Source organism: Barbus barbus, assembly GCF_936440315.1.
Source record: "Barbus barbus genome assembly, chromosome: 44".
Lineage (NCBI taxonomy): Eukaryota > Metazoa > Chordata > Actinopteri > Cypriniformes > Cyprinidae > Barbus > Barbus barbus.
The window spans coordinates 13,269,440-13,282,108 of record NC_136722.1 but is presented as its reverse complement, the minus strand read 5'-3'; the positions used below and the strand labels follow the sequence as shown (position 1 = coordinate 13,282,108).

Below are 12,669 nucleotides of genomic sequence, written 5' to 3'. Positions count from 1 at the left end.
AATAAAAGTAAAAAACATTTTTGCCTGTTATTTTTGTTAAATTAATTTTATTCATATTGATTTATATTTAATTTCATTAGTAGTAAACCTTTTTTATTGTAATAATGACTAAATAAAAATGCTAATATGATTTCATGTAATATATACATTTTAACAATTCTCAGAAATCATCGGGGAGGGGGGACGGGCGCCCAGGCTGGAGCAGGGCCAGAACAGGGTGGAGACAAGGGAGGCCTCCAGGGCAGATCAGGGGATTCAGGCGGCCATGGCCCTTGGCCCGGCCACATAGGCAATGGTTATATGCCCCCCTCCCAATTTTCTTGGGGAAATCACGGGCTAGGGGGTGCTCTGGAAGCACGGAGCTGGATGGGACCAGCGGAGACGTAGGAGACGAAGGAGGGCTGGATGGGACCAGCGGAGATGTAGGAGACGAAGGAGGGTGCTGTTGAGGAGCTGGCACTGGAGGGCGCTCTGGAGGCACAGGCGTTGCAAAGCTCACACGAGGGGCCGGCACAGGAGGGCGCCCTGGGGGCGCAGGCGCGGCATAGCGCTTTCGGGGGGCTGGCACTGGGCTTGGGTAAGCAGCGGCCGGCGGGCTTGCCATACTCTCTGCCGGTGGGCTTGCCATACTCTCTGCCGGCGGGCTTGGGAGAGCCTTTGGCGGCGGCGGGCTTGCGTTAACCATGGGCGGCTGTCCTGCGTTGGCCACAGACAGCAGCGGGCTTGATTTCCCCGCGAAAGGCGGGATTGATTTCGGAACCGCAGACGGTGGCGGGCTTGCGGTGGTCGCGAACAGCGAAATGCTTGGGCTTGAGACAGCGGCGGCCGGTGAGGCGGAGCTCAACTGGGGAACAGCTGGTGGCACCGACTGTGGAATGGCGGCCACATGTGATGACCGCGGGCTGGACTCCGCCTCGTCCACAATGAAGGCCGATCTGGCGATCCACAGCGCGAAGTTGATGTAACTCTCCAAAGACCAGCACGGATCAGCACTCGGCATGACGAGTCGGATATCTTCCTCCAACCCGCACCAGAATCCCTCCATTAAGGTGAGGTCATCACATGTGGCGAGTTGGCAATAGTCCACAAACTCCTCCACAAATTCCTCCAGGCCTCGGCCGTCTTGGAGGATGAAGATCGTTCACCACCCTTTGGGGCCACGTTGATCGACGCCAGCTCCAGTCTCATCTTCTGTAAATTGGAATTGGTCGGATCTTCTGTAACGGTGTGTCAGGCAGGAAGACGCTGGAGACATCAGGAGATTTCGTAAGAAGTAACATTTAATAATAAACTCAGGCTCGTGGATAAAAAAAAACATTCTAAACGTAACTGAGATCGGACAAAGACTGAGGGAGAACCGAGGACTTATGAAGGCAGGGAACAAAGGAAAAAACAAGATGATTAATTAACACAGGTGATACAAATGAATGAAGATTAACTAATCACAGGAAACAAACCAAAAAAGGGCAAAACGGAACTCAACAGGAACACACACGTGACATCATGTTTAACAATTCTCAGAAATCATGCAAATGAACTTTTCATATATATATATATATATATATATATATATGTGTGTGTGTGTGTGTATGTGTGTGTGTGTATATATATATATATATATATATACAGTATATATATATATGTGTGTGTGTGTATGTGTATATATACAGTTAGGCAAAAAAGTATTTAGTCAGCCACCAATTGTGCAAGTTCTCCCACTTAAAAAAGATGAGAGAGGCCTGTAATTTTCATCATAGGTACACTTCAATGAGAGACAGATTGGGGGGAAAGAATCCAGGAAATCACATTGTCTGATTTTTAAAGAATTTATTTGCAAATATTGGTGGAAAATAAGTATTTGGTCAATAACAAAAGTTCATCTCAATACTTTGTTATATTCCCTTTGTTGGCAATGACAGAGGTCAAATGTTTTCTGTAAGTCTTCACAAGGTTTTCACACACTGTTGCTGGTATTTTGGCCCATTCCTCCATGCAGATTTCCTCTAGAGCAGTGATGTTTTGGGGCTGTCGCTGGGCAACACGGACTTTCAACTCCCTCCAAAGATTTTCTATGGGGTTGAGATCTGGAGACGGGCTAGGCCACTCCAGGACCTTGAAATGCTTCTTACGAAGCCACTCCTTCGTTGCCCGGGCGGTGTGTTTGGGATCATTGTCATGCTGAAAGACCCAGCCACGTTTCATCTTCAATGCCCTTGCTGATGGAAGGAGGTTTTCACTCAAAATCTCACGATACATGGCCCCATTCATTCTTTCCTTTACACGGATCAGTCGTCCTGGTCCCTTTGCAGAAAAACAGCCCCAAAGCATGATGTTTCCACCCCCATGCTTCACAGTAGGTATGGTGTTCTTTGGATGCAACTCAGCATTCTTTCTCCTCCAAACACGAGGAGTTGAGTTTTTACCAAAAAGTTCTATTTTGGTTTCATCTGACCATATGACATTCTCCCAATCCTCTTCTGGATCATCCAAATGCTCTCTAGCAAACTTCAGACGGCCCCGGGCATGTACTGGCTTAAGCAGGTGGACACGTCTGGCACTGCAGGATTTGAGTCCCTGGCAGCGTAGTGTGTTACTGATGGTAGCCTTTGTTACTTTGGTCCCAGCTTTCTGCAGGTCATTCACTGGGTCCCCCCGTGTGGTTCTGGGATTTTTGCTCACCGTTCTTGTGATCATTTTGACCCCACGGGGTGAGATCTTGCGTGGAGCCCCAGATCGAGGGAGATTATCAGTGGTCTTGTATGTCTTCCATTTTCTAATAATTGCTCCCACAGTTGATTTCTTCACACCAAGCTTCTTGCCTATTGCAGATTCAGTCTTCCCAGCCTGGTGCAGGTCTAAAAATTTGTTTCTGGTGTCCTTCGACAGCTCTTTGGTCTTGGCCATAGTGGAGTTTGGAGTGTGACTGTTTGAGGTTGTGGACAGGTGTCTTTTATACTGATAACGAGTTCAAACAGGTGCCATTAATACAGGTAACGAGTGGAGGACAGAGGAGCCTCTTAAAGAAGAAGTTACAGGTCTGTGAGAGCCAGAAATCTTGCTTGTTTGTAGGTGAACAAATACTTCTTTTCCTGATGAATTTACCAATTAATTCATTAAAAATCCTACAATGTGATTTCCTGGATTCTCCCCCCCCCATTCTGTATCTCATAGTTGAAGTGTACCTATGATGAAAATTACAGGCCTCTCTCATCTTTATAAGTGGGAGAACTTGCTCAATTGGTCGCTGACTAAATACTCTTTTGCCCAACTGTATATATATAATTTTACTAAAGCCTATAATTATTATTATTACTATTATTATTATTATTATTTTAAATATATGACTGCAAAAAAACAGCATTGTATTATTTGTAATATATGTAAGTACGATGTGGAATTTTATGGAATTTAATTTATCAGTCAAGACACCAACAATGTCTGAACCTGTATTTGCATAATAATTAGCCATTCAAAATGTGATATGAACTTCAAACAGATTAATGCGTTAGATCGCAATGTGTGACAGCTGCGTGATTCACTATAATTTTGATTTAGGACCTTCTCAGATTGCTTTGGTCATGTACTTAGCTTTAATGGATTGTTCTGATGATTTTCAGTAGGAAAGGTTACCAGAAAAGATTTCCTGCTTCCCCGTACTCTTAAAGTAAAATATTACAAAATCAATAGATTTCTTGATGTAACAAAAGAATGGCTTCATAAAACAACAGTGACAACAACTGCAAGACCTTAATGTTATATTTGGCAGCTGTCCACAAATCCACCATTATTCAACAACAGCTATATATTAAACTGTCATGGAAGAAGGATGCAAAACTGGTATATAAAGACTCCCACCCATGCCTGACGCATACATCTAACAATTTCAAGTAAAGAAAAAGAAAATCATCGATTTTGAACAGCCATCAACATGTTTTCTTCTTGTTATGATGGTTAGAGCACTAGCGTGTCTGCTGAATTGTTGTAAGGTCAACTTGTTTTATTCTTCTACGCTCCACTTAATTTGCTCTTGTAATGATTCCAGCATGTTTGTTTTCTAGACCGGCGGCTTTTATTTCTGCTGAAGAAAAGTTCAGAACAGCGTCTTGCTGCTATTCTCAGAGTGAGAAATGTGTGAAGAGAGGATGGCTGTTCAAAGCTGTTAAAGAAAGAAGAGACCCTGGAGCTTTGACACAAAATAAGTAAAAGCAACTTTAATTATACCATGGGAAACCAGTGAATGTGCCGCTTATGATAGTTACAGCTGGCTTCCTGCCTAAACCCGGACTCTCCACTAATGAATGACAGCCTCTATCTCCGTCAGGTCTTTGTGAAGGTGCTTGATTAAACAACATGCCAGGCAGCAAAGCTCTCAGGGTGACTTCGTATTTGGCCAACTAATTACACACTCGCTGACTGTTTAAGGTCTGGATCTGGAATTAACTGCGACAGAATTGAGTCATTCTGGTCATGAAGGCAGAACTTTTAGCCTGGATTTTGTCGGGTGAAGTAATGCAGATTTATGCGGATTAATCAGCTTTTCTAAACACAATGGAAGTAAAAATAGGTCAGCGGATATTTAAGATGTTATTTATTTATTTATTGCCTTTGAGGGCTATGAGATGTAGTGAGAGCAAAAACAGTTGATACACAGTGACACTGTTGGGGCTAGACTATTATCATTTATGTATTTTTTATTTATTTATTTATTTTTAAGAGTATTAGAGAAACACTTTCAGTTAAATCCAAATGTCTGCTGCCAGTCAAAAGTTTGGAATAATTAAGATGTTTTTGAAAGAAGTCTCTTATCGAATCAAAATATTAAGCGACAAAAAACGTTATTTTAAAATATAATAATATTTCACAATATAAATTAAATAAATACAGCTTTGTTGAACATAAGCATCTTCCTTCAAAAATATAAAAAAAATTCATTGTTCCAAACATTTCTCTGGTTGTATATTTGTATAGTGCTTTTCACAATAAATATATTTCACATGAGAATATTTTTAACAGAAAATTATGCCGACGATTTATTAATTTTTATAAAAAAATAGTATTATTATTTTTTTAAATATATGTATTTTTTTATTTAAGTGATATAAAATACATTTTGTATTTTTTAAACACAGTTTCAAATACCAAAAGACTATTGTCAAATACTTTATATTCTCGGGCGGGTAAGCGTGATGGTTAGGTTTAGGGCCGGGGTTAGGGGTAGGTCATCCGTAAGAATCAGAGGTGGGTAGAGTACTCAAAAACTGTACTCAAGTAAAAGTCAAAGTACTTCTAGAAATATTTACTCAAGTGAAAGTAAAAGTAATCGTCTCAATAGTTACTTGAGTAAGAGTAAAAAAGTATCGGATAAAAAAACTACTCAAGTACTTAGTTACTAGTTACTTTGGATCATATAGATACTGAATATAGTCTATTTTTATTTAGATATATAGATTACATTTATGTGTGTCGTTCAAAATATTTTTATTTTTGTTTTATTTTTTAATGTAATTTATTTCAGTGATGCAGATCAGAATTTTCATCAGCCTTTTTCGCCAGTCTTCAGTGTCACATAATCCTTCAGAAATCATTCCAATATGTTGATTTATTATCAATGCTGCTCTTTTTAGCTTTTATTCATCAAAGAATCCTGAACAAAATGTCACAGGTTCCAAAAAATATTAAACAACAAAACTGTTTCCAACACTGGTAATAAATCGATATATTATAATGATTTCTGAAGGATCATATGACTCTGAAAACTGGAGTAACAGCTGATGAAAATTCTGATTTGCATCACTGAATTAAATTATATTTTAAAGTAAATTAATTATGTATTATTCTATAATCTCTGACACTGAAACCTCTGAAAACTCCTCACATGACTGCTCTGAACATAACGAAACAAATGCATATTGACGGATCTTCTGTTCTGCAAAATGTAAACAAATGTAGCCTATATTTTTGTAAGCGTAAATATTGTAAAAATATGAAAATTGTGTCTGGAACAGGTCGCGCGCCGCTGCACAGAGCTAACGCGGGTTCCGCGGGTGTTCATTTCATACTCTGTGACAGCTTATTTAATGTATAAATTATACATTGTATTTAATGTAAGGTACAAACTGGTAATGTCATAGTGGTATCGTGGCCTATACCTGTGGAACAGTAGACAGCACACAGCACAGTAGACACAGCACAGTAGACAGCACATCTAATAAAAGATCTTCATATAGCTCTAGCAAACAAGCCTTTGCAGATTTGCTTTCAATTGACTGTAGATCCAAAGCCACGTCTTCATCGCTCTTGATGTTCTTAAACTCTCTGTTATCTGAGTGAGAACCGCTTCAGAGACTCAGCGCGTGCGGCAGGGAACTGAACGAATTATTCAAACTGATTCGCGAACCGATTCACTGGTTTGCCAACTGGTTTGATAAAGCCTTTAAACAGAATCGACTCAAAATAATGAATCATTCGCGAATGGGCATCGTTCATTGCCCAGAGAAAAGTAGACGGCGCGTTTGGAATAAACTGAAGCATTTTTAACTTGCATTGCATTCAGATACAGTAACGAGAGGAGAGTCGCCCACAGTAATGAAGTAAAAGTACCGTTTTTTTCACTAAAAATATACTTGAGTAAGAGTAAAAGTACCCATTTTAAAATATACTCTAAAAGTATTAGTTACCCAAAAAATGTGCTCAAGTAAATGTAACAAAGTAAATGTAACTCGTTACTACCCACCTCTGGTAAGAATTCATACGAATTGGGGAACTCTTAAAATACGTATGATTTAGCAAAAATGACCTCATAAAATATGCATGAATTGCCATAAGATCGGGTTTGAATAGCCTAATCATTGTGCCCAGGAGGTCCACCTATAAAACACTGTCGCCTGAATCCTCACAAAACAACTCGGTTTTCTCTCCTCGCAATGAAAAATGAAGTGAACGCTCCCCAGTCGGCCACTACAGAGCACAGTAATCAGCACTTCAAACATTAAAGTCAGACCACCGTATGTAGCCTCCACTATTGACATGTTCAGCATGTTCCTGAAAAGAAATCCCCGGTTGTACAATAAAGTCCATATAATAGTGGTTTCCTTAGAAGGGAAGTGCAAGTTTTGTAATCCGCATCACTCCAGTTTGGTGGCATTGAGCTTCTTATCGCCAATCCCACATGGTCTATCTGGCGACTGAAGTTCCCCACCACTCAATGACAGACTGCATCAATTTCTTGCTCTGCGTGACACAAGAAGCTGCATAGGGTCAACGTGAACCACAGAGCCGTGCAACTTGATTCCACCTACATGTCGCTTCAAGTTTTTTTGTCCGGTGATTACAGCTTCTGACAGAGAACAGTAGAGAGTTTCATGAAATTACTCAAAACCACACTAGACCAGATATGACACAAATCTGTTGTTTGACTGTTTCACTGAAGAAATTGTGGGGAAGAAGTAACATTAACAATTATTATTATTGTAACAATAAGCAATTATTGGAAGTGTGTTTATGTTTGTAGATAGTGCTTGCAAAATAGTTTTTTTTTTTAAGTTTATATGGAAGCCTGTTTCTGCCACTGAATAAAAAATAAAAAAGGTAATTGCAACTTTGTATCTCAAAGTTCTGACTTTTTTCTCTCAATTGTGAGTTTATATCTCGCAATTCTGACTTTTTTCTCAGAATTGCATGATATAAGCTCGCAGCTGCAAGAAAAAGTCAGAATGGGGAGATGTAAACTTGCAATTATAAGAAAAATGTCAGACTTGCAAGATTTAAACTTAAATTCTGAAAAATAATATGAAGTCGCAATTCTGAATTTTTTTTTCAGAATTGTGAGATATAAACTTACAATTGTGAGTTTTAAAGTCAGAGTTGTGAGATATGGAATGAAAAAACAGTTCAGAGAAAAAAGGTCAGAATTCCGAGATGTGAACTCCAGTGTTGGGGAAATTACTTTTAAAAGTAATGCATTACAATATCGCGTTACTCCCTAAAAAAATAACTAATTACTTTTTATGGAAAGTAATGCGTTACTTTACTTTTGCGTTACTTTTTAAATATGAGCAGGGCTTGATTGTTTGTTTTTAATATAATAAATTCTATTTATAGCAAATGTAAAAGTCCTTTCACACCAAAAAGTGTAATGAATAAACCTCAGGCTGCAGGAAAAGTAAAGGTCTGTAAAGTAGAACGCAAGAGAAGAAGGTTTAACACTCTTCGGCAATAAAAAAAACAATGAAGCACAATTGTTAGTTTATCTAAAGTCAGTTTTGCTTATTAGTAAGGTTGAACTGGATCATCAAAGCAGGTTCAACCTTACTAATTACTCAGCAGCAAAGACATTGGTTAATAAAATGGGATTAGATACATTTGTGTTGTTTAACATATTTAATTATTGCAGTTTGCGTCATATTCTGAGTTTGCATTACACTGTTTTAATTCATATAATGAATACTAAATCTGTTTTTTGCGAGTGGGATGAATTAATGCACATTCACATTTAGTCTAGAAATACAGTAACAGCATGTTCACACAGTGCACTGTTAGTCAATAAATGGGGAAAAAACTACCTGGTGTTACTTTTTTGAAACAGTAACTCAGATAGTTTCTTGTAAATTAAAAAGTAATGCGTTACTTTACTAGTTACTTGAAAAAAGTGATATTATTACGGAATGTTACTTGTAATGCGTTACCCCCAACACTGGTGAACTCGCATTTGCAAGAAAGTAATAAGAATTACGAGTTTATATCTAGCAATTCTGACTTTCGTGCAATTGTATGTTTATATCTCAGAATTCTTAGAAAAAAAAGTCAGAAATGCCAGATATGAACTCGCAATTATGAGAAAAAAAGTCACTATTACCTGGTTTTATTTTTTTATTCAGTGGCATAAACAGGCTTCCATAGTTTTAAGTTGAAACAAGTCAAGTGACGTATTTCACATCTTTCTTGCAGGCATTTGCAGGTAACTCCAATACAGAGAGTGTGGTTCGGCATGACCTGCAAAACCCGGCTGTGGCCCGTTATTTGCGCATTATTCCTTTAGACTGGAGTGAAGAGGGACGGATCGGCCTCAGGTTCGAGATCTACGGGTGCCCGTACTGTAAGTTGACTCTGCTCTGTCACATTAGTATCATCCAATAGAGTAAATTTCAGCAAAGATGGCATCATAAGGAAGTTATTTACATGATGCTGAAGGCTGATGGTATTTTCATCCTAATAACTGCACTATTACTATTTTTTTAATAGCCTGATATTTATTATAGATTTAACATTTCTCAGTATAAAACTGACAGTTTTATCTATTCAGAGTTTCTTTTCATGGTGAGGAAATTTGGTTCTAAGCTTTTTTGCATCACTAGAGTGATTAATATGCAGTGCAAGACATGCGATATGTATTCGGGAAGATCCCGGTACAATTAAGGGAAATTGGCTGACACAACTTTTTTTGAAAGTCAAGGTCGGCTATCCATCCCATAAAAATCCAAGTTTTCATGATTTGAGATGTCTGCTAGTATGACACCCTGCTGTTAACTAAAATTGAGGAGAGAACTGATACTGTGCACTGTAAAATAAAACAGAATATTTTTCAGTGTGATATTTTGGGGTTGAGACAAATGTCTAGGTCTTCACAATTATTTATATTTAACCTTTGAATGTGTAAATTTCACATGAGTTGTTATTAAACCAATCAGGAAATTTGTAACTGTCCAAAAAACTTTTGAAACTTTATAATACAAGTTTTTATAGAATACAAGTTTTTTTTTTTTTTTTTTCACTTAGCAAGTGTTATTCAAATTGAATTAAATTGAATTTAAATGGTTAATTTTGGAAACTGGTTACATTTGCGTGGTATTATAGCTTCACAAGGTGCATGGAAAAACAAACAAAGTCCTTACTGAACACCAAATTTACATATACAAGATAATCTCAGCACTGATGTTGTGGTTAAAGGATAAGCTATTTTATTTAATAATTTTACACAGACAGCTTTGCTAGATTTTCATTTGTCTGAAAGGTATCAGTCATTGCAAATCATGGATTTAAACAGAAATGCTTTCCAGATGAGTGGATGTATTTTGGAGCAGCTGTCTCCAGTGAGGTCAAAACATCCTGAAATCTGAATGTGGCTCACAGAGTGAGCGCCACCTATAGGTCATGTCTGTAAATTAATTGCATTGTTTTTATTCTACTTGCTTCAGTTCATTGGTATTATTTTTTCATTTTTATTTAAATCTAGCCTTTTTATTATATTGTAATTTCACTAGCAAGGAGAAAAAAGAAAAAAAAAACATCTATAAACCACCAACATGCTCTGTTTTTTTAAATGGAAGGTAGCCTTGACAAATTCACCACTTTCATTATATTAAGTGTTGCCAAATTGATCTTGATTTCAATTAACGCCCCATAAATTGGTTTGAGAAGAATTACAGTTCTCTCATTACAGTGATGTAATCGTCTGTCATTTAACCCCAGACCAGAAGAACCATCTTTGCTAATTATTATTTTTTTAATTATGATTCTCAAACTTCTTACTACATTTCATTTGTTAATTTATTGATTGAGAAAAAATAAAATCCTTGAGATGGAAAAAACATGCAGTATGGAAGACATTTTTATTCTGATTTTAATACTTTCTTTGAAATAAAGATAGTGTGAATAAATCTCTGACGCCTGGCTCTTCTGAATGTTTGTGTTTATGACAAGTATGAATGAAGCCTAGTAGCTTTAGATACGTATCATTCCTCAAGCTGTTTTCCTACTCGTGAGAGGCAGAGGGGGGTTTGGCTGCACTGATTTTCCTGTCAGAAAGTGTTTCATCCACATTTGCTCCTTGCTGGTGAAACCGCTCATATTCCTTCATCATCTTGTGCAGGTGATCACAGATACCGAGAAAGACATTCCGCCATCTCCAAACGCTTGTTTATGGGGGCATAGGGTGAAATAAATAAAAACAGTACTCTCCCCCTGCTGGAAAATCCAGATTATATTGGTTAGTTGTTATTTAGAACACGGTAGCTTGTATTTTCCTGTTCTAAACCGATCATTAGCTGGATCAAACTGACCTGCTGGACCTGCAACAAGGGCTATCTAGAAACTGTTGTAATCTCTTGTTAAGGAATTCATATTTTGGTCAGGTGGGCATGAATAATTGTTTTAATTTGTCATTTGTTATTTAATATTCAGTATTATAATACTAGACTACTACTACTAATGATAATAATGATCATTCAAAATGAACAAATGAACATGTTAAATTGATAAACACCTGTTGGTGACCAGCTTGAACCTTCTAATCACTACTGTAGCTTACACCAGCTACCGACCAGCTAATTAGCAGCTTGAACCATCTTAAACCAGTTTAAACTTGGTCATAACTAGCCTGAACCATTTTAAACCAGTTTACACCAGCTTGAACCAGCTAATAAAGTAAAAAAGTCGTGACGTATTGTCAAGCATGGTGACCCATACTCGAAATTGGTGCTCTGCGTTTAACCCATCCAAGTGCACACACACAACAGTGAGTAGTGAACAAATGCGCATGCACACACACACACCGTGAACACACACCCGGAGCAGTGGGCAGCCATTTATGCTGCGGCGCCCGGGGAGCAGTTGGGGGTTCGGTGCCTTGCTCAAGGGCTCCTCAGTCGTGGTATTGAGGGTGGAGAGAGCGCTGGACATTCACTCCCCCCACCTACAATCCCTGCCGGCCGGGGACTCGAACCCGCAACCTTTCGATTACGAGTCCAATTCTCTAACCATTAGGCCACGACTTCCCCAAAGGGGAAGGGGGAAAGGGACGTTCTCTGCATTTAACCCATCCAGGTACACCTGGAGCAGCGGGCAGCCATCAATGCGGCGCCCGGGGAGCAGTTGAGGGGTTCGGTGCCTTGCTCAAGGGTCTCACCTCAGTCGTGGTTGCCGGACCTGAGACTCGAACCCACGACCTTCGGGTTACAAGTCCAACTCTCTATCCATTAGGCCACGACTGCCCCTCTCTTAAACCATTTTAGAGATTATAACTAATTTGAACCAGATGATGACTCTCTTAAACCAGCTAATGACTATTTTAAAGCAATTAATAACCACCTTAAACCAGCTAATGACCACCTTAAACCAGCTTGAACAAGCTAACTACTATCTTAAACCAGCTAATGATAATCATCTTAAACAATCTAATGACCTTATAATACAACTAATTAATAACCATAGTAAATCAACTAATAACCAGCTTGCACTGGCTAAAGACCACCTTAAACCAGCTTGCACCAGTTAATTACCACCTTCAACCACTTCACACCAGCTGATGATCATCTTAAACCAGCTATTGACCAGCTTAAACAAGCTAATGACCGTTGTAAACCAACTAATGACAATTTTAAACCAGTTAATGGTCATATTAAACCAGCTTACCCTAGGTTATAACCATCTTAAACCAGTTAATGGTCATATTAAACCAGCTTACCCTAGGTTATAACCATCTTAAACCAGTTAATGGTCATATTAAAGCAGCTGACTTGAAAATAACACTGACTGCAGACCTGAATAAGGCTCTGTGTATTATTTTTGTATATTTTTTCGGAACTGCCCACCACAAAATAATTTTGGTAAATCATTATATTCAATTAACAAAATCATTCACATTATGTTTTGTTAGAATGTTTTGTCTTTTGT

The 12,669-nt window shown here is 38.4% G+C and overlaps 1 protein-coding gene across 1 annotated transcript in view; it reads left to right on the top strand.

Moving 5' to 3' along the window:
* Window positions 1-12,669, top strand: part of LOC306862955 (contactin-associated protein-like 2) — a gene marked incomplete at its 5' end in the record, with an annotated part of 449,762 nt that overhangs the window by 187,287 nt on the left and 249,806 nt on the right. Inside the window, one exon of the mRNA XM_079406069.1 lies at window positions 8,947-9,094. Coding sequence (XP_079262195.1) covers window positions 8,947-9,094 — 148 coding nt within the window. The remainder of the gene's footprint in view (window positions 1-8,946; window positions 9,095-12,669) is intronic.